The following is a 25,538-nucleotide window of genomic DNA, read 5'->3' as shown; positions in this document are numbered from 1 at the left end:
CTTTGATTCTTAACTTGCACATTCGTTCATTGATCGGCCACCACCCGATCACGCGCCTTTGCATATCACCCATCACTATGAAAGCTGTTCCCAGCTCGCGTGTGTTATGGTAGATGGTATGATTACCTCTAAACGTTCGCATCAATGCTCCTTTCCAGCACACCTCCTGCCACGCTACGATGTCGAAACCGCGGGTCTTCAGTACATCGGAGAGTATGCGAGTACTTCCAATGAAGTTGAGAGATTTGCAGTTCCACGTACCGAGTTTCCAATCGCTAGTCCATTTTCGTCGCTGTGGTCTTTGCTGATTGTTCCGGTCCGTATTCTCTCGTTGACGTTCCTGTGCTGATGTGTTTTTACTGTTGGCTTGCAGGGCCTGACACCAACCCCCTAGATTTCCGGAGGACCATTCCTCCTAAATGTTCGGAGGACCATAGTGCGCAGTTTAGCTTAGAGTCCTTCTCTGGCATTCGGACGATGATCAGCCGCCCCTGACATGGGGAACAGACGCTGTTGTGAGCCGCTCCTAACGTGGAGTATAGACGCTCCAGGTTTGCAGAAGCAAACCCCCCCTTCCCTGTCAGTATACGACCAAAGTTCCCACCGGGGGTTGGTTACCCGATCTTCCCCAAGGTTACTCGTACCCCAGCCAGTACCACGAGGAGGTAGGGATAGGAGTTGCTGGGCAAGAGGCTAAGGACCGCACAAAAGGGTCTATTTTATTCTTGCAGGTACGCGAGGTACCAATGGTACGCCATGCCCAGCCATTTACCGCGCCAAGTGCACGGATTATCTTGAAATTAGGCATGTTTACTCTACGTTATATAAACTTTAAGATTGGCATGGTATATGGATTTTGAAAGTACTTCAAATCGAGAAAAATGAGTTTTTCATAAAAATTTTAGTGACTTACAAATCGATTTTTTTCTTGGCAATCGAACTAGGTCAAAAATCTAAATATGAAGTTTTGTAGGGCATGGGCTTTCATTTGAGGTGTAATCCAGACATGTCGTATCAAAAATTATCGAAAAAAAAAAAAATATTTTCGGGGTGGTGTTTGAAATAGAGCCATTTTGCGAGTACCGCAACCCCCTTGCATAGAGTAGTTGTAATGATGTTCTGCGATTGAGCTGAAATTTACCGGAGTCGTTTTTCTATAAAAAAGAAAATATTTTGCAAAATTTAAGATTTTTATATTAGGGGGAAGTGGTACAAAATAACCACTAATGATTTAATTTAAAAAAATATAAAGTCAAATAAACATGCTATAGCTATAGTAAAAATGCACGGATTTATATGAACTCTGGCATGTTTACTTAACGCTATATAAACTTCAAAATAAACTCGGTATTTGGATTTTAAAAAATGTTTTTTTTTTTTTTTTAAATTAGTTTTCTTTTTCAAATCGACTTATTTTTTGTCTACCGAACAAGGTAAAAAAACTTAATATAAAGTTTTGTAGGGCAACTCAAGGGCACATTTGCGGTGTATTGTGGAGAATCAAAAACCGGACGGTACCAATATCCGAACATTCTGATAATATTTACCAATAAAATGATAAATTGAAGGTTAATATTATTATTTTAATTCTTTACTTGTTATAAACATGATTGCTCATTATACACGCATTTTTAATTCAGTTACCATTGATAAATAACAATGCGTAGCAAAAATTACATTTATGCGTGTCTCAATGATCAAATTATGTTTCTTTAGTAGATTTGGGGCTGCTGAATCCGATGCCGTCCTCAAAAATGTTCCAGCACGTCGCAATTTTTAGCTACAGGTCTCCAAAGTTGTATAAAACACTAGTTATATAGAAATTTACATGAAATAGAAAGTATAATTCACCTTTTTTTTTGTAATCTAATCCACCAAGCATGCGAAATAGAACTAAAACTTTCATTTCAGACATAATTTGGTTGAAATTGCACGATTAAGTTTAGATTAAATCTTTTCAACATGCGTGCAGTCTTCATACAAAATTTTCCGTTTCCCTTATATGGCAAAACACAAAAATTCTCTAAACCACCAAAAAATAACTTTTCCACATCGAAAGTATTATAAACTTTGATGATAAGTATGTGTATAACATTAGGTTCGAGTTCTGTGGCAAATTAAAGGACACTGACACGTTAATGCTTCCAGTGGGCTCAATTTGCCCTTTGAAGGAAGCACCACACTAGAAAACGGACTAGCATAGAACGCCCAGTGGCACAGTCGGAAAACATTCCTGTCGAAAAGTTTTTCGGCCTGAGGTGGGAATCGAACCGTTTGTTTGTTTCGGCCTTATGGTGATAGTGTTGCCTCACACAGAACACCTAGATATAAGTAATTAATTTAATGCTTGAAATGATACTGATAAAAAAGTTGAATAAAATTAAAAAAAAAAACAAACTGGTTAGCACAGATTTGACGATTTTTTTTCCTGACAATATCAGTCGGGGGAGCACCGTGACTCAAGATGCTTAAGGATTCGCGCATGGATGAGGGTGTCGTCGACGGATACCAAACTTTGCCGCCAAAGACGTCGACGGCGGCGGCGGTATCGTTCAAAAACATACTCCTCTCGATGGGGGACTTTTGTACGAAATCGATAAGGCGCTCGTTTTACCATCGACTTAAGGGGGCAGGATCCGTCATTGATTTCGGAATTTTCAAAAGCAGTTTTTTCGTTCAAAATGAAGAAAATTTACAGGAAAATGTGTTCACTGTATTCTATTCTCCAAACGCAATACCGTGAACACTTTTTCGTCGAATAATTTTCTGTTTTGAACAGAAAAACTGCTTTTGAAGTTTCGATGATGACGATGATTACGATGACGGAGCGTTGAGCGTTAAACTAGAAACGCTGTCGTCATACCGGTGAACGACGACGTTGGCAGTAAAACACAGAATTATTATCGCCCATTCGTAATGTGATTTCCTTAGTATACTCGTCCCGTACCAGGCTGGACGCGTAGTTATCACCTCTGAATCTACACGTTGGATTACGTTCAGCTGAGCTAACTGATCTGTGCATCTGGCTAGAGAGATAGGAGAGGCGCATCAGCCATTAGTCTTACCTGATCTAGGAGGATGTCGGTTTTATGATGGAATCATTAAAAAGTGTTGTTACGGAGTTGGTATGCTAATTTGAGAGCCGGGTTGCACTCCACCAAAGGATCCCACGACGCTAAAGGACCGATGGGTTCGATTTCAAAGATCACCACCCTCGTTGCCTAGGTGAATGATTATACGATTGCCGATTGGGTGAGCCCACAAAGAAGAGGTCATTACACAGAACAGCGAAATGCAATTAGATTGAATAGCTGTATTGATTACGTTTATTTTCTTTTATGGGAGCCTTTTTTAGCCTTGAGGTAACGTTTGTGGTTATACAGCAAATATATTAGATTGCAAGTCTTTGGTGATGATTCACGATATAGATGGAAATCATTTCAGACAGACAGTTTTCTTGTGCTATTTGGACATTGAGAGCATAGCAAATTAGGCAAAATAATTTCCTAACTGTGAAAATGCTCTTGAAAAACTTAGAAAACAAGAACTACATAAAAACTCTTTGAAAAAACGAACCGGACATGATCGAAAAGGGGCCTTCCTTAGCGCGGCGAGTAGTTAACGTCCGCGGCTACAAAGCAAAGCCATGCTGAAGGTGTCTGGGTTTGATTCCCGGTCGGTCCAAGATCTTTTCGTAATGGAAATTTCCTTGACTTCCCTGAGCATAGAGTATCATCGTACCTGCCACACGATACACGAATGCGAAAATGACAACTTTGGCAAAGAAAATTCTCAGTTAATAACTGTGGAAGTGCTCAAAAGAACACTAAACCTACAAGCAGGCTCTGTTCCAGTGAGAACGTAATGCCAAGAAGAAGAAGACACGATCGAAAGGTGGTAGCAGTACTTCAATAAACACCTGAATGGGGCTAAGAGCGCAGACATTGATGGAAATTATAACGAATGCAATGTTGTTCTCAGTACTGTGGACGATGGAAACCATGGAAGAACAAGAAATCCTTCTTTGAGAGAGGTTAAGGATGCCATTCACCAGCTCAAGAACAAAAAAGTTGCTGGGCAGGATAGTACCGGAGCTAAATATGGGCCCGAAAAAGCAGTTCTGGAAAACAGAACAGCTACCGGCAGAGTGTAAGGAAGAGGTCAAAAATTTCAGATGAACAATCCCGTCAAGGACTACGAAAAGCTGATGGACTTTGGTGTCTGTATTTCAAAATTGTGCTAGAGGATGTTATGTAGAGTTCCAACAAATCCAGTAAACTTGTTTGCCTTGTGCATAATATGAATATTGTTGACCGAACATTTGAAAAGCTGGCAGACCTGTATATCCACCTGAAACGCGAAGCAGAAAAAGTCGGACTGGTGGTAAATAAGTCAAAAACAAAGTACATACTAGTAGGCGAAGACGCATTATCAGTGGAAGTCAGGTGTACTATGGGCTCCAGAAGAAACTGCGGTCAAAAAGATTTTCTCCTGCACCAAATGTGCCAGGTACAAAACGCTTATAAAACTAACTGTTTTTGACATTTATTTATTTATTTATTCGAAGAAGACTTTCTAGCTTTGGTGAACGCTGCTTGGCGGCGAAGGATGAATCACGAGCTCGCCGAACTTTACGGCGAACCCAATATCCAGTAGAAAGCCAAAGCTGGAAAAATGCGTTGGGAGGTTCATGTTGTAAGATGCTAGACTACTCCCTTCGAAGGTGGTATTCGCATCGGATCCGGTTGGTACAAGGCGCAGCCGTACGTCAAAATATATGTAGAGTACAGTTTTAATATTTTTCGAAAAAATGATTGTATTTGTTGTGATGAAAACTCCTGTACTTCTTCACAAAGCAGATCAACACAATTCAAAAGCTTCATTCTACTCTGTCCTACGGGAAAAAAGAGCACTCACCTTCGTCAGTAGCATGATCGTAGCCATCGGCAGCTCGACTGAACCAGGGTTAAAACCAGAGTAAAGTATCTAAATACCCTCTCGGAGGTTGACAGCCGGGAGCCGCCCTAACAGAAGGTAGCGTTGAAACCGTGCCACTCTAGCGGCGGTGGCTCATACTAGTGAATCGACGCAACGGGTGCCGATGACTGGTGTGAATGGCTGGGATCAACTCGCGACGGATGATACATCGATGGCACCTCCGGTGGGGACGTTCGGGACAGACTCGGTGGCCGAGAATCGCTCGGTAAATCCTTCCGATAGATACTGGCTTCATCGTTGTAGATTCGCGGCGGAGGATGTACACCGAATTGAGTAAATATGGGTGGATACGGTAGCAGGAACTGCATCAACTCGGCCGGATGTCGAGGGAAAGGGAATGCTAGTGCGGAGGTTGGAACCTGCTCAAATCCAGGTAATGGATGACTTCGCTTAAACAAATTCAACGGTTCACTGTTCTTTGGTGGAGCTGGTTGTTCCTCAGCGACGGCGGCAGCAGAGGTGGAAGCAACTGCCAAGTCAGCCTTGGGAGACACATTCCGATGTATGCTGTGCAGAATATGGGACTGGTGCGCTTCCAATCCGTTTTCAAATCCATTATCTTCCGGTTCACTGTGAGCGGGTCGAGTGGGAATCTCCTCCGTAGAGCCGAAACTTTCTCTCTTCCAGTGGGAACCGCTTCCGCCCGCCAGAGGTTCTTCAGCAGCCGCAGCAGCAGCAGCGCCACTGTGTAAGGCTTCCTCCAGACGGCACCGCAACTCGGTAGATTCAATGGACTTCGGGCTGCGTTTCTCGTACATAACCTCTTCGTCGTCGGTGGTGGCGGTCGTCGCTTTGGTAGATTTCGTGTCCAGATTGAGCGCGCCACCGTTGTTATCCGGCGAGCTGGACTGTGACCGGGTACGAAAATCGGCACATGGCGACCGTGACGCAGACGGAGTGCGGGTGACGGAGATGTTCTCCTCGTCCGGCCAGTGTCTGTGTCTGCTGGAACGCTTCGGAAAGTAGATGCAACAAATGTCGTATCCTGTTTGAGGGATTGAATTATTGGGGGGCGAAAGTGGGGAAAGAAAATGTAAAATAGAACAAATTATTTATTGTTTATAGAAAAGTGTAATGCTGTTAAGAGGTTAGTATACTCAATGTCTTTCCATCAAATACGGTTAGAAATTGTTCATTCTATGGAGATTGCACGACGCCACGAGTTTGATTTTACCTTTTGATGTTTGTCACAAACAGCACTAGGTACTGTAATTTTGAGGTGATGCAAATAAATTTTGAACCATCCTGCTGAACACAAATTTATTAGACGTATTTCGACGTTTGGTGAGCTCGTTTCCATACTTGCCTATCTTACGTTACTTCAATGAACAACTAAATACACATTTGTATGCGCTTATCCCCTAAAGACGGGTGATAATGTCAACTGTTTAGCTAATTTCCAAAACAATCAAACCTTGATACGAGATAACTGACTTTGCATCTCTCAAACTACGATTAATAGAAAGCTATAGCAAATTATGTACTTAGATAGCATTGGAAAGATGACGCTTTCCGCTACCTCATAACGCCATTGGCTTTATCTATATGACTGTTCATAGCTGGAGAGATGGATTTGAAGGTCTAATTCTAAGTTATCGCATATCAAGGTATCGTTGTGCTGGAAAATCTGATCTGACAGTATCGAAATAGCGCAACTCTTTGTACCCAATAATGGAAAGTTCTGATTTATTGTATTTATAAAAACGTTGTCTATTTGTTCCGATTTCAGGTCGTCAAATCACTTGCTAGTAAATAACGTCTCCATAGCAATTATCATTATTATATACTAAATGAAACGAGCTCACCAATTAGATAGTTTCAAACAGTTATACAGTTGCTTCAAACAACATACATACATGCCTTGATACAAGATAACTGATTTGGCATGATGAAATCCTCGATTTCTTGAAAGCAATGGCAAATTACTTGGATAGCATAAGGAAGATGATGCTTCCCTCTGCCTCATAATGCCATTGACTTTATCGGTATGCTTTGAAGTTATCTTGCACCGAGGTTCTTCTGTATGAGCAAAGCTAATCTGATAGTACTGCTGTTGCTTTGTCGAAGACTTGTTCGTGATAATTTTATACGTGATCTTGGATACTCCTAAATTTGATTTACCTTATTGTTGAATACCTATGAGCACAGTTCCTCCAGGAAAATCATGTTTCTGAAAAATACACGCATTTCTTTCGTATCGATTTCGTTGTGGCGATGCTCTTTCTATGAATAACCTAATCGTGACTTATCAGCTAGATAGTTCCAAACAGCCATCTACCTGGTACCTAGGATAATCATTCAGTTAGTTTCCATAACAAGCATATCTTGATATGAGGTAACTGTCCTTCCATCTCTCAAACTATGGTTAATAGAAAGCTATAGCAAATTATGTACTTAGCATTGGAAAGATGACGCTTTCCACTATTTCATAACGCCATTGGCTTTGTCTGTACGATTGATGATAGCTGGAAAGATGGATTGGAAGGTGTAATTCAAAGCTATCGCATATCAAGGTATCGCTGTGTTGGAAAATCTGATCCGACAGTATCGAAGTAACGCAATTCCTTGTACCCAATAGTGAAAAGTTCTGATTTATCGTACCAATTTATAAAAACGTTGTCTGTTTGTTCCGATTTCGGGTCATCGAATCACTCACTAATAAATAAAGTCTCCATAACAATTATCATTATTATATACTTAATGAAACGAGCTCACCAATTAAAAAGTTTCAAACAGTTATACAGTTTCTGCAAACAACATAAATACCTTGATACAAGATAACTGATTTGGCATGATGAAATCCTCGATTTCTTGAAAGCAATGGCAAATTACTTGGATAGCATAAGGAAGATGATGCTTCCTCTGCCTCATAATGCCATTGACTGTATTAGCATGCTTTGAAGTTATCTTGCACCGAGGTACTTCTGTATGAGCAAATCTAATCTGAAAGTTTCTGAAAAATACACGTATTTCTTTCGTATCGATTTCGTTGTGGCGATGCTCTTTCTATGAATAAACTTACCATGACTTACCAGCAAGATAGTTCCAAGCAGTAATCTTTCATGTCTCCTAGGACAGGCATACCTCGATAAATGATAACTGACTTTACATGGTTCAAATCTTCATTTATCGAAAGCTATGGCAAATTGATTAGATAGCATAGAGAAGATGATGCTTCCCACTATCTCATGGTGCCATTGACTTTGATTACCGAAGACATTAATTGGAAGGTCTGATTCACTATTATCTTATATCGAAATATCCCTGTGTAAACGAAGCTTATCATAATCGAAGTAGCGTTGCGGGATACACCTGAACGTACCTGAAAAAGTTTCTTATAAGGTAAATAAATAATATAAAACGAGCTCACCAACTAGGTGCTTTCAGCCAGTCATTCAGTTGCTCCCTAGTATAGACATGTCTCGTTACACAATAACTGACTTTATGTGCTTGAATACAACCTCGATTTCTTCAAAAGCTATGGCAAGTTACTAAGATGGGAAAAATGACGCTTTTCTCTAGTTTGTAACGCTATTGACTTCATTGATTGGTTGCTGAATAATATTGATCCAGAAGTCTGATCCAAAGTTATCGCGTATCGAGACATGCCCATGTGGGCAAATATGATCTGACAATACTGAAGATGCGTTTGTTGAGAATCTTTTGATCTTCTACAGAAGAGATACGACAACAGTAAACACCTGAAGAAGCTCCAGGTGCAAGCACTTTTCAAGCTTCCCAGCTTGGCCAAAGAATCCCCATCGGATCTGCAGACTCTCGTTGAAGGTTTCGAGAGGATCGTGCAGTGCTTAGATAAATTCGTCAAGCCTGGTGATTACAAGGACCTATTGTCGGTCAACACTCTCTCTACGTGATTGGATTCTGTGACGCGTAGGGGATGGCAGGAGCTCTCTTCTACAAAACAGCAGGATACGGTGAATAAACTCACCGAATATCCCCAGCGGCGCATTGGTATGCTGGAATCGCTGCCAGGAAAGCCATTTGAGTCCAAGAATGTAGCCCAGTTACACCAACCCGGCAAGACGAGCTTCAACACCATGCAAACATGCGGAGCAAGTTGTGTTGTCTGCAGAGCCTATCGCCAGCTGTTCAAGTGCAGTGTTTTCCAAAGGATGCTGCAATCATGAAAATAGGCAGTTCTCAAAAATCATTCTCTCTGCAGAAACTGCTTCAAATCCGGTCATCACGCTAAGGATTACCAGTCGAAGTTCTCTTGTCGGTATAGTAAAAAGCGTCATCATTCGCTGGTGTACTTCAGACCTGACAAGGACAATTCTTCGAAGCCAGCAGTAACACCGAAGCCGACGAAGCCCAACAGCTCGACAGAAGAACAGGATTCTACGGAGACGGCTACCTCAAGTTACAGCACTACATTGCAAGTGTCCAACATGGCGGCCACCGATGCCGTTGTGGACATCGCTTACCAGCTCTAACTCAGTGTCAGAGAGTAATTTCGTTACGGAGCGGCTCAGCCAGCGGTTAAGGGGGTAACCCACGGAAAGGTAGATGTCAAGATCCATGGAATAGTCAAAGCAAAGACCAACGTTAGGCAGCAGATCAAAACCACCATTCGACCACGCATTTCGGATCTCTTCCGACAGATGAACTTCCTCGTTCTACCGAAGGTGACAGTCAATCTACCAACGTCTACGATGAACGTTTCTAACTGGAGTCTAGCAGACGGTATCGAATTGGCTAATCATTAGCTGCAACGTGTCGGCTTCAGAAGGTCTAGAGGAGATGATGGCCCGATTTTGGTCCTGCGAGGAGGTTGGGTCGGCTGAAAACTTGCGCGTTGCGAGGAGCAGTTTGTTTATACCGTACAAAGCGGAGAGAACGGCCGTTACACTATCGCGCTACCGAAGGACGAAGACGTTTTGGAGCAAATTGGTGAATCAAGAGAGATCGTAGTTTGGCGTATTCAGGCTACGGAGCGTAGAATGGCGAAAAATGGGCATTTGAAAAAGGTCAAGGATGTACCAGGTTCGGTGAAAAGTTGCTATCTTCCACTCCATCCAGTAGTGAAGGAAGCCAGTGCTACAACAAAGGTCCGCGTTGTGTTCAACGCTTCGAGTGAAACGTCTACAAGGGTGACGTTGAACGATGTGCTACGGTGGGAACGATCATTCAAGATGACCTGCGAGGTAATGCTTGTCGCGGACGTTGAGAAAACGTTTCGACAAATCGTGGTTCGTGAAGAAGATAGACCGCTGCAATTAATTCTGTGGAGGTCATCACTGGAAGAGGAAATCAGCACTCACGAGCTGAACACCGTCACCTATGGGACATAACCGGCACCCGTTTTGGCGACTAGGGTTCTGAAGCAGCTGTCAGATGATGAGGAAGTAGCATTTTTGCTGGCGGCCAAGGCAGTCCGGGAAGATACGTACATGGACGATGTGACGTGAATGAAGCTGTGCAATTGATAGTGCAGGAACTCATGAACGCCGGAGGATTCTTGGTTCGCAAATGGGCTTCCAACCATCCGGAGGCACTGGATGGAAATCTGAAGGAGGGTGTAGTCATCCTATCATGGAGATAAACCTATACCCAGACCCGTCAATAAAAACTCTCGGATTAACTTGGATGCCGAAAACCGACATTCTGGGATTCCAATTCACAATTCCGGCATTGAAATACTTAGAACCCTTGACAAAGCGTATTGTTCTATCAACCATTGCCACTCTTTGCGATCCACTAGGCCGTCTAAATTAACAGTTGCACCCTTCAGTTGCCAAAGCATTCCCAGATTGGAGCTATGTGATGCACTTCTGACTGCGGAGCTATACGAACAGGTCAACCAAGCAATCAAACTCCCAGCGACGGTACATTTCTTTTGTTTACATTGTCGACATACGGTGTTTTCAAATGTTGGTCTAGAATTTATTGTTAACGGTTGCATTCCTTCAGGTAGATCGATATGAAAATTTTCTAAATTTCAAAGAAAACGTGAATTGAAAGGTATGCAAGATAGGTAACGCAATTTTCAAGATAAAAACTTTCCAAATTAGGCTTCAAAATGAATGCATAGGGAGAAATTGCGAACATAGCAAAAATAATGTAATGATACTTTTGACCATGTTCGCGGGTCTAATAAAAGCTGGTTTCTGTACTTGGTACAAGCCAATCCATGATACAGCTGCGATGCGCTGTTTTTTTTGTTCACCATGAGCTTTTTTGTTGAGGGTAATAATTAACACGCATTCACCTACTTTTTGTTATACAGTGTAAACTGTACCTGAAACTACATAAACTTTGTTTTTTTTTAACTACATCATGAGAAATGTCATTGAACCATCCATTCCATGTGCGTGTTCCTAAAGATACTGTGACGCGTTTCAATTGTCTCTCCGAAATGACTCTGCTAAAAGATTATGAGCCAAGCGACGGAAACGGCCATAACGGTGAAGAATCTGAAAAGTTTTGTTGATTCATTTCCGTTTCGGTCTTTTGCGTGAATCGGCGAGGAAACCAGTGAAAGAGTGTCAATATTTTTTCGGCGGCAGCAGCGGCGTTCAGAACTGTTGGCTGTAAGTTTTGATCGCACTGGCAGGTTGTGACGTGTTGCAGCAAGTTTCCCGTGAAGAGAAGTGGGCTTCGTGGCCGTGCGGTTAGTGTTACCAAGCATTTAGCCGCATCGAGTCAAGGAGTGTGGGTTCGATTCCCGCTTCAGTCCGGAAAACTTTTCGTCAGGAATGTATTTCGACTGTGCCACTGGGCGTTGCATGCTAGTCCGTTGTCTAGTGTGATGCTTTCTTCAAAGGACAAATCGTCCACTGAAAGCATTAAAATGTAGGTGTCTTTAAATGTACAAAAAAGTCTGTGAGAATGGAGGAAGAAGTGAAATCACTTCACATTAAGCCGTTCGATGGAAGTGGCTTCAACAATTGGAGCTTCCGGGTATGGGCGCACTTGCAGCAAGTCCTGCACTGCGTCGAGATGGATGGAGGCGGAAGAAGAAGCTTTCTTAATCATTCTGGACCCGGAGGCGGAAGAAGTGAAGGCTGCCAAACAGATTAAGCGTAATGCTTGTCGGTCGCTGCTTATCCAGATGATTGCCGACCGTCGCTTGGAATATGTGAAGGACAAGGATTCTCCGAAGAAGATTTTAGGACGTGTTTCACAAAGTTTTCCAAAGGAAAAGTATTATGATTCGATTCCTTTAGAAGAAGCAGTTGCTGATGATGAAGTACAACGAAAGCGAATCGTTGCAAGACCACTTCTCGCGATTCGACCGTTTGGTTCGGGAAGTGAAAAAAGCTGTAATTTGGATGTGATCTGCCACTTGATGTCCGAACGGCTGACGATGGATCTCGTCCGGTGGAATTACCTTGACGTCGAAGCGAAGCGACGCGGGCAACATGTGGAATCCAATTCCAACGAGGCTGCCTTTTCGAGCAAGCAAGGTAAGTTTAAGTGCTAGAATTGTGGTTATGTCGGCCACAAGTAGTTCCAGTGCCCCAAACGAGGCGCAAAAGAGACACGAAGCCAAGCTACACCATCGAAGAAAATGTCGCAGAAGGCAAATGTGAATGCGAAAACTGTATCATTCGTTGCTGCTGATACTACTGAGCTAGTAGCGGTAGGTTTCAGGGTCGAATCAAAATGGTGTTAGGACAGTGCTGCTTCAAAGCACAGGTCAAACAACAAATCTCTGTTTGAAAATCTCCAGAAGCTAGTTAGGCCAGTTGTGATTCAGCCTATATTTCAAACATAGTAGACCTTGAAAATTTGACGTCTTCAGCAATTATTCTCAGCAGTCTTCTAAGAGCATCCTTCTACTCCCAGATTTAAACAAGCATGCTTTGAAATAATCTTAAGGCGTGGGATCATTTTGAATCCCGATTTTTCCAATCTTAGCGTGCGTGATTCATACAAGGATTCAATCCCATGATTGAATCTCGTCATTACGCTCATAGGCAATCGAGTCAAGCTAAAATGCTCTTCGTCTGGAATTTTTGACGTTTCATTGGGAATTGGGACAAATAGAACCTGCCTGCCTAGAACATGAGATGAAGTGAGATGGAAGGCAATGAAGTTCAGCAATGAGGATATAGGAGAAATGGTATCATACCACAGCAAAATTCCACTAGATACTTTTGATCATTTCCACTCAGGGAGATATTAATCAAGACAAAGATTTGAAAGACAGAGTTTCGTTGAATCCTGACATGTTTCAATGGAAATTCAATCTAAATTGTCCTGATTCATATTTTCTGTTAAGGAGCTTGGAATCCCGTATACATGTGAATTCATTACGTCAGGTCAGAATGTTACTAGAAGTTGTCGCTAGTTTCCTGAAGCCATTCACTGGAAACAGCTGTGCATTATACATTCCTGTCAGACAAAAGTTTTCAATCGATATGGAATAAAATTTCAATGCTTACTCGATTTTTTCACCCGGCCAATAATCGATCAAGGATTGAATCCTGGGATTCAATCCTCTCGTACACGTGGCATGATTCATTGCATGCCTAGATTTGAGCAAATGATGCGCGCGGAAAAAATCTTAGTCTGATGGCTTTTGATCTCAGCAGCTCTTGGAGTGGGATTTTTTGAAGACTGATTCTCAGCATAAAATAACGATCTACTTTGCCGATGACACCATACACCTAAACTGCCATTTGACCGAAATGGCATATGAGTCATATGGTCGGGGTTCTGCTAAACCGCAACAAGTGCCTAAATCTTTATTCCGAGATATTTTACTTTAAAGTTTTTTCATGTACTAGTTTATCGCGGATGATAATTTTAATTTTTTTATCGCTCACATGCGATTAACAGTGTTCAATAAGTACACCGAGATCAAATATACTAGTATATCATCAAAAATTCACGATGTAATTGGATTTCATTAAACAATATGAAGCACTCAGTTCACTCTGGCTGAACAAAAATTGAAAAATATGGTTCTTGGTTCGGTATGGTTGGATGTGTTTCACAGTTTTCAACAACACAAGTAAAATTGGAGACAAATGATGTTTGCCATCACCGTGCATGTTGGAATCCATGTCACAAGTGTTTATGGGAAGGGTTCGTATGTAGTGAATCATGGTTCTCACGTGTTCATACATAGATCCTAATGATCGAAGAAAACCATGAATTCACTCTGCCAAAGCGCACCAAGTTGCTCCCATTTAGTGCACCTTTGCTGATCAAGTTCACAGTTCAATGCGTGAAGTGTTCACCAGGAATCACCATCTTTTCAGATGTACATTGACCTGCTGATGTTTTCTGCAATATAAAAATAATCACAGAATCTAAAAGTTGTTTGATTTCCATCACCATCGGATAGAACATTAGAAAAAAGTTTCATCGGGATTCGAACTCTTGCCTTCTGAGTGGTAATCTAGTGTGCTACCACTAGGTCATCTTCACTTCTTGAAGGAATAGTGATAAACTTGAATCAAGTAATGTGCAGTTTTTCTGACGGGGTTTGATGGCGATAATGCCATTTTCTGAACAACTAAAGCGCACCAAGTCCACCTGAGTTGTTCACACAGTATCAGATTAAATTAATTCGTTTTTTTATTACGGCTTCTGTGTGATTTGATAAACATATTATATAACAAGCTAATGCAAGTATTTATTGCATGTAAATGTCTTTACTTCATGTCTAAATGTGATTTTCAGATAAACAGTACTTAGTGCGGTGTGGCTGGATAATATTTGAAAGAAAATAGATTAACGCCACAGGAGCAATATTTAATTTTAATCAATCAATTGCTGCCCAATTCCACTGGCCTCTATTTCTATGAGTTGCTTTTAATGGATAAATTGTAAAAATATAGAAGGAAGTGTAAAAAATATAGCTTTATATCTGAAAAATGAATTTCCTCTGATGACGTGCGTTGGTTTATGGTTCGCTCTGGCTGAACAAAATTACAGTTTTTCTTGTCCACCCAAAGGAAATTTTTGATCTAAGATCACAAGGGACTGTTCAAATTACTTGATATTTTTATGGTAGAAAGGTAATGCTTATTTAAGTTCTCTGGTGTAAAAAAGTCAATTAGGGAAAAAATGGCACTTGGTGCGGTTTAGCAGAACCCCGACCATATATGCAAATAACACTAAAAAATATGACTTCATCTCAAAACATCGGCCTCATTGAAAGGATCATTTTCGCAGAAGATATCAAACGTCTATCTCTTCATTCCGAAGAACTACAGGTTGTTTCCGCGTTTTTTTCGATTCTGCCCCAGTGTGCGACGTACGGAAGCGGAGCCTGATGCGGTGTTTGCATACGCGGATTGAGGGAACGATCTCAACGATAGAAGATCCATATCCATATTGTTGATTGAGCGGTTGGTCGACCAAGAAACAGTCGTCCGTAGCGCTGTCGTCCATCGAGGCGGAGCTAATGGCCCTCTGCCAAGCAAGTTGTGAATCGATGTCGGTGGTGAACCTATTCAAGTCCGTTCAGCAAGAAGTGATGGAACCAATTACAGTTTAATCGAGCTATGAATTAACGGTACTTAGATAAAAAAAACTCCTGACTTCAAAAAATATGTTGCAAAAATTTAGAGCAAATGTTTCATATTTACTATTCTGAGTCACACTTTTCAGGAATATCATGATAATTGGGCTGCAATATTGGATTTTCTGGCCACCAATAGAACTTCTGGGCATTAGGCCGTCCCTTATTTTTCAAAAATGCGAAATATTATAAGTTTGTCATTGTAAAGTGCTCGTCTTGGTAAGAAAAAAATTTGAACAACATTTTGAATGTCCGTACGTGCACGCTAAGTGGTCCCCCAACGACCCTAAAGGTATCAGGTGTAGATGACCCCGTGCGCCAAATCGAGCTCGCAACATGAGTATGAAAAGCCACTAGTAACACATTGATAATCAGCATAGAATTTAAAATAAAATAATATTTTATACTGTGGATATCTTCATAACACTGCACGCTGATATAAAATTCAGAACTACAAAAGGATCGTTGAAATTTTACGTAACTCAACAGAGTAAGGGAGGGGGTCTTCCGAAATGCTACGGTCTATACACAAAATTTAAATTTTTCACACAAAAGCCGTTACGTGGAGGAGGGAGGGGTTCTAAAATTGGCAAACTTTGCGTCACGTAATATTTGAATCATCCCAAAGAAAATAAACTTCTATGCTGATTATAACGCGCGCAGAACAATGGTTGCGGTGAGAGACATTAACAGGCTTGTTTGTGGTGCTGAAATAGAACTTGTCATCAATATGTTTTAGCTGGTTAAACTATACAATCATTACGTAGCCTGAAAATCACCCTTGAAAAGGCCGAATATATGACGAAAAGACACACTCTCCAACTCAAAAGGCAAACTCAACGTGGTCGTGCACAACCTCCAATAGCAGTACCTGTCGGAGCCGTTTGGCAACGGCCAGCTACCAAAATACGCTCGCAATGGCATGCAAGCTACAGAGAGATAAGTGTTTATCAGATCATTTTGGGCACCGAAACCGACCGATGTCGGAAACGATTGAAGAGATATAATCTCTGGTTTGTAGATTGTAGGATGGTTGGTTGAAGATCCGGTTTCCCGGATTTTTTCGGATGGATGTTGCTTGTTGATGATTCTGCTGTCGTCGTTTTTTTCCGGTGGCAGATGGAACACACTTCGGCTTTCGAAACACAATCTTAAAAGTTAAGTACTACTGCTGTTTTGCATTTTTTAAATTTTCCCTCTAAACTTGCTTTGCACTATTGGTTTCATCACTTGTTTGCACTTTCACACTCTTTAGGAACGCTGTCTCACAAGTAGAGCTACACGTGGTAGCCCCAGAATGGCTGCATGTCGCTATTATCGTTAAACAGCATTTGCACTGTGGTCATTATGTTGTTTGTATTAGAGTTCGTCGCGTTCGTGGAATTGGGAAGGAGAAGATACAGAATTACTCAAATGAAACCATTCCACGGGAGAATACATTTCAGGTTTAATCTTATTCTTCTAGGACGAAAGCCCATCGACAGAGTCTTGCAGGCTTCCGTCGATCGACTTTCACCCGTGGATGCTAAGGAAGCTTATAATGACCTCAACATTCTCCGCGCACAGGTTGGCTCTATTCTGTTTCACAGTTTCCGGTGCAGTTGTGACGAACTCAGACGAATACCCACGATTGTATGTCCAACCTCATTTTTTATCTTTGTAAACTAACGTTGAAAAATCTAGATACTACATTTCTGCTTTGCTTCATCTTACACTAATCACTAGTTTGAACTTGCGGGTTTTCCGTTATGCTTTGTAAATATGCGATGCTTTAGAGTTTTCTTCGTTCCGATTCTTCTTTGCATTCGATTGCTTCTTCCGTCGAATCGATCTGATCTTCGTGGTTTATTCTTGTTTCGGTTCGACCTTTGCCGCAGCGCAGTGGGTCGTGCTGATCGTGTAAAAAGTCTATCATCCGGACTGGCGCGTCGTACTGCGCAACTCTACACCGTCGAACATGTTCAGATTGTGCAATCGTGAGTATTCATTGACCACGGCTTGACCTGCGAGGCAGAGAAGAACAGTTGGATTTTTCGGATATTGGTACGACCCGGGGGCCGCGTTGTCATCAGTTGCATGAATCGTTGGTCCAAGTTCGACGAAACGATATGGACATCGGTGTTTCGGTGGACCAAGATCGACGACACGATCTTGGTCATGAGTGTTTTTCGGTGGACCTAGAGATATTGCAACGACCGGAGTGGAATACGACGGTACGATGTTGGTTTGTACTGTTCTGGACGCTAGTTACTTCATTGATACGATAAAGTTTACATTCGTCATATCTCTTGCTTTTCTTGAATCCAAATGCTTAGGACGTGTAACCTTCACAAACCGTCATAAATCAGTTTCGATTCACTACATGTTGTAGTTATTCAGGCTCTTATAATTGAATATTCAAAAATCGAATTTTCTATTTTATCTTGATCAGAGGATATAACTCGCTTAAAATGCACAATTTTATTAGCGACACCATGTGGATTTGTTTTAATTGAAACCTCTATCTTCTCATATGTATCACGATATAAAATGCTCATTTTATTGACTGTTTAACGATAAACTTGCGACGATCGACGCACCACCATATTTCATATAACGGAGTGTATTAGAACTAACTTGGAGGTGATGATTTGGAGGTTATTTGGCAATTTGGAGGTTAAAATCCCCTCCAAACACTAGCGATTTTGCGGTGGGATGTTGACGTTTGATGACGAATATGCTTACTGGCGCCACCTAGTGGCAAAACTAAGTTGTTTGCTTAAGAATGTCCATGACTTCCAAAACAACTTTGTCGAAGACTCGAACTTTTTTATCTCATCTGGATCATGAGATACAGTGACTGGCGAAAAAAAGATCATTTTGCCGTTTTTCATACGAAATGGCCAAGCTTGGTAATTTGGATCTTCACTCCTGGAGCTCCGATTGATATGAAGTAGGAAATAACTTGGAATTTGTGCAGTAAAAAACTCACACCATTTTGATGTCACACTTTGAAGTTATCGCAAATGTCCCATATTGAAAAAAATGACAACATTTTGGTGTTGATGTATTTTTAAAAGTTTGAATTTTACATTTTTTCTACATATTTGATTCTTTTGTTGAATCAAACATTTTTGCCAAAGGTATATTGTTCAAAATTCTTCCGTTTCAAAAATAGTTCCAAATGAAAAATTTAGCATTTTTTACAAAATGGGGCATTTGCGATAACTTTGAAGTGGACTATCAAAATGTGAATTTTTTACAGCACAAATTTCAAGTTATTTCATAGTTGTGATAAGAAATTCAGTCCAATAGAAGCTCTAGTAGCCAAGATCCAAATCACTTAACTTGGTCATTTTGTATGGGAAACGGTAAAATGATGTTTTTATTTTGCCGGTCACTGTAGATGCTCATTTTATATGCTTTCTAGCACCATCCAGCGACAAAATTTAGAACCAATTTGTATATTTGTATTTGTATATAGATATCCTTGACATTCTGTACAATTTTGTCGAAGACTTGAACTTTCTATCTATCTATACATGCCTACAAGCGCCACCTAACGACAAAATTTAGAATTAAATTGTCTGTCTTCCGAATGTTCTTGACTTTCTGAACAATTTTTACGAAGACTCAAACTTTCTATCTCATGTGGATCATAAGAAGGACTTTCTCAAACTGTTCATTTTAACATGCTTACCAGTGCCATCTAGTGGCAAAACTAAGCTGTTTGCTCCCGGACGTCCTTGACAGTTTTCAAAGCAACTCTGTCGAAGAATCGACTTTCTATCCAGGCTATGAAAAATTTGACGATTATTGACGCACGAGCCAAAATTTTATCCCATTTATCAGCCTGCATTTACACAACACGCATGACATTTATCGTTCGTGGAAGATAACGAGCCACGAAAGAAAAAAAAAAAGTCTGTCAAACACCACCCACCGTTTGGCGCTGATCACTGTGTGTCACCGGTGTCACAATTAAAGGGGTGTTCGATGATCCGATGGATTATAATTATGTTGTTTGAGGTTGCATTACCAGAAAATATGAAAGTTATTACCAATTTTATGCAAAACGTAATTCACCCGAATTGGCTCGATACCGTTGTAGTCTGCAAGAAATGAACCAGTTGAAACACTCTTGAACGCTCTCTCGCCACGTAGGAGCCTGACCCAATTCTTGGCACTTTTGTTTCACTTGGGCAGGCGGGTTTTTTACAAGTTACAAATAGGGATTTTTTTTTATTACCGTACGGGTTTGGGCCGAAGGGTCTCAGATTTTCATGAAACTTTTTCCACAGGCAGGGCTCATGGATATATAAATAAAAAAAAATTGTGAAAAATTCAGGGTCGCCTATTTTTCCGGAAAACTCAAGTGGAAATTTTTTGTTTTCCCTTGACACTACTTACTTTGAAAAATCATAACTCAAGAACGAAGCATCGTAGAAACAAAGTTTTTATATGAAAATTTAAGCAAATTTTCTCAAAAATCCAAAACAAATATGAACTGGAAAAAGTTTTCCACAAAATTTTCCATCGTTGGGAAAATTCGTAAAAAAAAGCCGGAAAAACTATGCCCGAACTCGTGGAAAATTTTCAAAAAAATATTTTCGAGAAGGTAAATTTATAAGCTTTAATCACTGAAATTTTTGGAATGCACTTTTTTTTCGTTCATAAAGAAAAGCTGGAAAATCTATGCCCGAACTCGCGGAAATTTTTTAATAAAATATTTTAAGAAAGAAACTTTATAAACTTCAATTCTGGTAACTTTTAGGATGTACTTTTCTTTAGTTCCTGATCTATGATCAATTTTGTGAAAAATGCAAAGATTTGCCATACATGCCTTTTCGTTTAAAAATCATGACTCAAGACTCATCATGACTTGTAGAACCGGATTCAAATTATCTCAAAAATATGAAATTTTTGAAATGGAATCAGTTTCCCAGGACATTTTTCACTGTTTATGAAAACAAATAATGAAAACCCGATTAGCTATTCCAGCTTTCAAACAAAGTATATTTGAAAAGAGCGATCAATAAGATCCAATCCTACAATATTTTTCAATACGCTCATTTTTCGTTCCAAAAACATGATCAAATATTGCTAGGATGAGTTGTTTGAACCATATATTTACAAATTTATAAGTTCATAAACAAAATTTCTTAAGAACGAAACTACATAGAAACAAAGTTTTCTTCAATCAGAATGTAGGCAATTTTTTCCTGTTAGGTAACTACAAAATTGACAGTTAAATAAATGGGTAGACAATATGACAAATAGGTATTTACCAATTCAAATTTAAAGCGTTGAAATGGCTTGAGAATCATAAGTTTACCAAAAACTAACAAAGAGCAGTGAGAAAGTGCAAGTGTTGTCTATCAGCTGTATATTCCTCGTTATTATTTTTTGTAAAGTGAAAAAAGTTTTCCCGAAGCTGTTGAAATGGACAAAGTTCAATATTACGAATACAATTCTTTATGCTGTAATCCCTTCGGACTGGACGGCCACAAATCAGTAAGGACAAATCTACGATCGATCAGCCAAGGCGTCATCAGTAAGTTTCATTCGAATGGCGGTGGATTACGGAAACGATGAAAATTTGCGTGAAGTGCTCCATTACCGGGGACCAGGCTCCATTACCGGAGACCAGGCTCTCGTAACGGATCTTCCAGAAGCAATGGCGTTTGAGGAACAAGTTTCACCACTATCTTCGTTGGCGTCACCAAAGGAAACTCCTTCCTCGGGTGAGTCAGTTGGTTCTATAAATAATGTACAAAAAATACAAGAGCTTGCTAAATTCTTGGAAATTTCTTTTCAAGTAAAATCTTCACGTTTGGATGCTTCTAGTAGTAACTATCGCAATGCTTCTATGGACGAAATGTTCAATCAAATTTTGAGTAAAATAAAGACTTGGTTTCCGCCTAATATTGTCGATGTTACAGAGGATTTTAATTCCGTTTTATTAAATTTGAACTCAGCTGTTACAAAAGCCGAACTTGACAAGCAAATTGAACTTCTAAAATTACTTCCTAGGAATTGGTCATATGCCAAGGTTAAAGCTCATTTTGACGTGTCTCAACACGTTATAACTGAATCAAAAAAATACAATTTAGGGATTCAACCACTTTCAAAAGTAGGACGACCCTCGCATGGATCAGATGTCCAAGACAGTTTCAAATTTTTACCTAAAGGATGATATCAGTCGGCCATTTCCTGGCTTGAAAGATACCATATCTATTAAGTTACCCAATGGAGTGCGCCAAAATGTTCAAAAACGCCTTTTGCTTGACCCTTTGGATACTTTATATAAACAATATTTGGAAACCTGTAAGAGTGAACAGGAATCTGTCTCATTCACATCGTTCTGGAAACTTAAACCAAAACAATGTGTTTATACAAAGGATTCATCGGCCATGAATGTTTGTGTTTGCATGATACATGAGAATATGAAATTCATGGTTGATGCATTGAAAAAAACTAATTGCTTTGAAGTTCATAATACAGAAAAAAAAACTTAACACCTTTTTGACTAGTCACATGATATGTCCAGATAGTACAGATGATTGTTACTTGAGGTCCTGTGAGGATTGTAAATTAAAGAAATTAGATTTTGTTGCCAATCGCTTAGATGAAAACAACGTTGAAGAACTTAAGTATTGTTTTTGGATTATTTCTCCTCGTTGTGAAATTATCAACAAAGAGGAAAATGTAAATTATTTTATAGAAAACTTGAAAAATCTCTCAGAGAAGTTTCTTGTGCATCAATTCAAAGTAGATAAACAAAATAAATTTATAAGAGCTCAAAAGGAATCACTAGTTGAAAACAAAGAAATAATGTGCCAGATGGATTTCGCGGAAAATTATTCGTGCGTAATACAAGATTCCATTCAAAGCCATTACTTTGTACGATCTCAAGTAACAATACATCCATTTGTAATTTATTACAAAGACAAATCTTCGATCAAAGTCTTAAATTTTGTTGTAATTGCTGACATAAAAAAGCATAACACGACATCAGTTTATGCTTTTCAAACAAAACTAATTTCAAGATTGGAAAAAAAAATTCCTGAGCTTGAAAAAATCATTTATCTTTCTAATGGTTGCGGAGAGCAGTACAAAAATAAATCAAATTTCAAAAATGTATGCAACCATGAAAATGATTTTAAAATTAGAGCAGAATGGCACTTTTTCCCAACCTCACATGGAAATGGTCCATGTGATGGTATCGGTGGCAATATTAAGCGAATGGCTAGAGATGCTAACAATTTTTTGACTGGGCTGTGTTGCAAAAGGTAAAAGACCAATTTAAAAAAGATTGGGAATTCATCTATGCAACTGAAAATGACTATTCAGAGGCTGAAAAATTACTTCAGGAGAGATTTTCTAACCTTGTTCCAATTCCTGGAATAAAAAAATATCATTCATTTATTCCAAAAGACGAACGAAGCATTTTTGCGAGTGAATTCTCAGATGCACATGAAAACCAAGAAAATACATCATGCTTTGTTCTTAATACTGCAAAGAAACGAAAATCTCCTGGTGATAGCAACTAAAGGCAATCTTCCCGGTTGAAAAAATAGATAGTTTTAAGATAAAATGTAAGTTATGTACTGAATAATCAAATACATTATATTAAAGAAAAATATAAAAAGAATCTTATTTGTTCCATAGAAAAGAAAGAATCCCTTGGAATGGAAAAGAAACAGTTTTTTCAGCTTTGCTTAACGGTGTAATGTTTCATGAAAAATATAATCCAATCCGACTTATACTTCATTAAAACCAATCCCATATCGTTTCTTTCAGATCTTTTAGAAAATTTGCAATTGCTTTGATAAAAAAAAACCTTGTTTTTCTGATGCTTCGATTGAAATATGGGTTTTCAAAGAAAAGGCTAATATGGTCATTTTTCACAAAATTGACCATAACTCAGGAACAAAAAAAAAGTACATCCTAAAAGTTACTAGAACTGAAGTTTATAAAGTTTCCTTCTCAAAAATATTTTAATAAAAATTTTCCGCGAGTTCGGGCATAGATTTTCCAGCTTTTCTTTATGAATTTCCCTAATGAATTTTGTGGAAAACTTTTTCCAGTTCATATTTTTTTTTTGATTTCTGAGAAAGTTTGCTTAAATTTTCATAGAAAAACTTTGTTTCCACAATGTTTTGTTCTTGAGTTATGATTTTTCAAAGAAAAGTCTTATATGGCACATCTGGACGTTTTTCACAAAATTGGCCATAACTCAAAAACGAAAAAAAAAGTGCATTCCAAAAATTTCAGTGATTAAAGCTTCTAAAATTACCTTCTCGAAAATATTTTTTTGAAAATTTTCCACGAGTTCGGGCATAGTTTTTCTGGCTTTTCTTTACGAATTTTCTCAACGGTGGAAAATTTTGTGGAAAACATTTTCCGGTTCATATTTTTTTGGGTTTTTGAGAAAATTTGCTTTAATTTTCATATAAAAACTTTGTTTCTACGATGCTTGAGTTATGATTTTTCAAAGTAAGTAGTGTCAAGGGAAAACAAAAAATTTCCACCTGAGTTTTCCGGAAAAATAGGCGACCCTGAATTTTTTCTGCAAAGTTTCAGACAATTCGGACGACCAAAACCCCCCATGCCAAAGTAAATCATGGAAGTGCTCAAGTGGTTCTGCACCCTACCAAACGAGAGAGTGAATATCAACTCTCCGATTGCGATTTGCTACGAACTGTTATGCTGCCCACATACGCTCAGACGGTTTGACCCCAAGTTAGTCCGCCCCAAGTTAGTCAAACTGAGTTATGTTCGTACGACCGCTTGACGAACTGTCAGATTTGGTTGCACCAACATTTTTCATCATATTTCGAGTGATATCTGCTCATATAGTACAGATCAGGGATGGGAAATGTGTTGTAGCAAACATTTACAACCTCGACATTCACATTTTTCTACACGACCATCAAAATCCAAAGCAAACCATGACCGTTCAAAACAAAAAAATGTCACGGCTCTTCAAAACTGTAATCTTCTTTTTCCCAACGTTTTTTCAAACCCGATTGCGAAATGACTCGAGCACAGTGGTGACGCGATTTTTCCGGTTTTCGGGGTTTTGCATTTTTGCTCGATAAAGGCCGCATGAAATTGAACTTGTTTATATGTATCGCAACGGAATGATTGTGCTCTTGCTATTAGCGCTAACAGATTTCAATTAGTTAAAAACACAAGCGAAATATTAGTGATTGAATTATTTAACATTTCTTTCAATCATACACCCCGAGATGGCTGCCCGAAAACGATCACAGTGGAGAGACAAAAACATTCAAGCAGTGTGTGAACCGTTGGCAGCGCTACGCCTGATGGTATTGATGTTACTGTTGCTTTGTGTTTGGTTGACTAGTAGAATCGATGAACTGTGGTGAATAGCGGTCACAGTTCATCGGATTTCCATCGAATAGTGGCTCTTGAACAAACTTGATCAATATGACATGCGATTATTGTGGCTCTCCAGTCCCTATCAAACACCGGTATTTGATGATTGAATCAATAACCAAGAAAGTAACCAAGAAGTTCTTTACCCCACTTGGATCCAAAATTCTTACCGAGGCTATTTCCGAAGTGAAATTTATTATTTAAATTTGTGATTTTACTAGGAATGCCCAAAAACGTTACTCCAGAATATCCTCTACGAATTTCCAGGATTTCCTAAATGAGATCCTCCACAATTCACTATGCAGAAACTTATCCTGTGTTTCCTTCAGCAATTCCTTCAATGTTTCTTCCAATAATTTCATCAAGGATTACTCCACAAAATACTACTCTCAGAAGTTACCAACAATTCCACCAGCGATTCCTCAATAGAACCCTCCGTAGATTTTCCCAGAACTTTCTCCAGATATTTATATCATAAATTCCTTCAGAAATTTCTACAGAAAATTCCAAACAAACAACTCAAGTTACGTTCACCAGAAATTCACCGAGAAAAATCCTCCTGGAATTCCTTCAGGTATTCATCTAGAAATCTCACTAGAGATTATTACATGCTGTATAAGATTTCTTTAGAAATTCTTCTAAGAACTATTCTACCAAG

At 39.5% G+C, this 25,538-nt stretch overlaps 1 protein-coding gene across 10 annotated transcripts in view; it reads right to left on the bottom strand.

The window, feature by feature from the left end:
* LOC5571521 (protein doublesex) overlaps positions 1-25,538 on the bottom strand; it is a 552,051-nt gene that overhangs the window by 17,350 nt on the left and 509,163 nt on the right. For all 10 annotated transcript variants that reach the window (XM_021837269.1, XM_021837268.1, XM_021837271.1 and 7 more), the window contains one exon: positions 4,918-5,983. In XM_021837269.1, the coding sequence (XP_021692961.1) occupies positions 5,076-5,983 (908 nt within the window). In that variant the 3' untranslated portion in view covers positions 4,918-5,075. The remainder of the gene's footprint in view (positions 1-4,917; positions 5,984-25,538) is intronic.

This window comes from Aedes aegypti, chromosome 1 (assembly GCF_002204515.2).
Source record: "Aedes aegypti strain LVP_AGWG chromosome 1, AaegL5.0 Primary Assembly, whole genome shotgun sequence".
Lineage (NCBI taxonomy): Eukaryota > Metazoa > Arthropoda > Insecta > Diptera > Culicidae > Aedes > Aedes aegypti.
The sequence above is the reverse complement of the archived record's forward strand: the minus strand, read 5'-3'. Positions and strand labels throughout refer to the sequence as shown.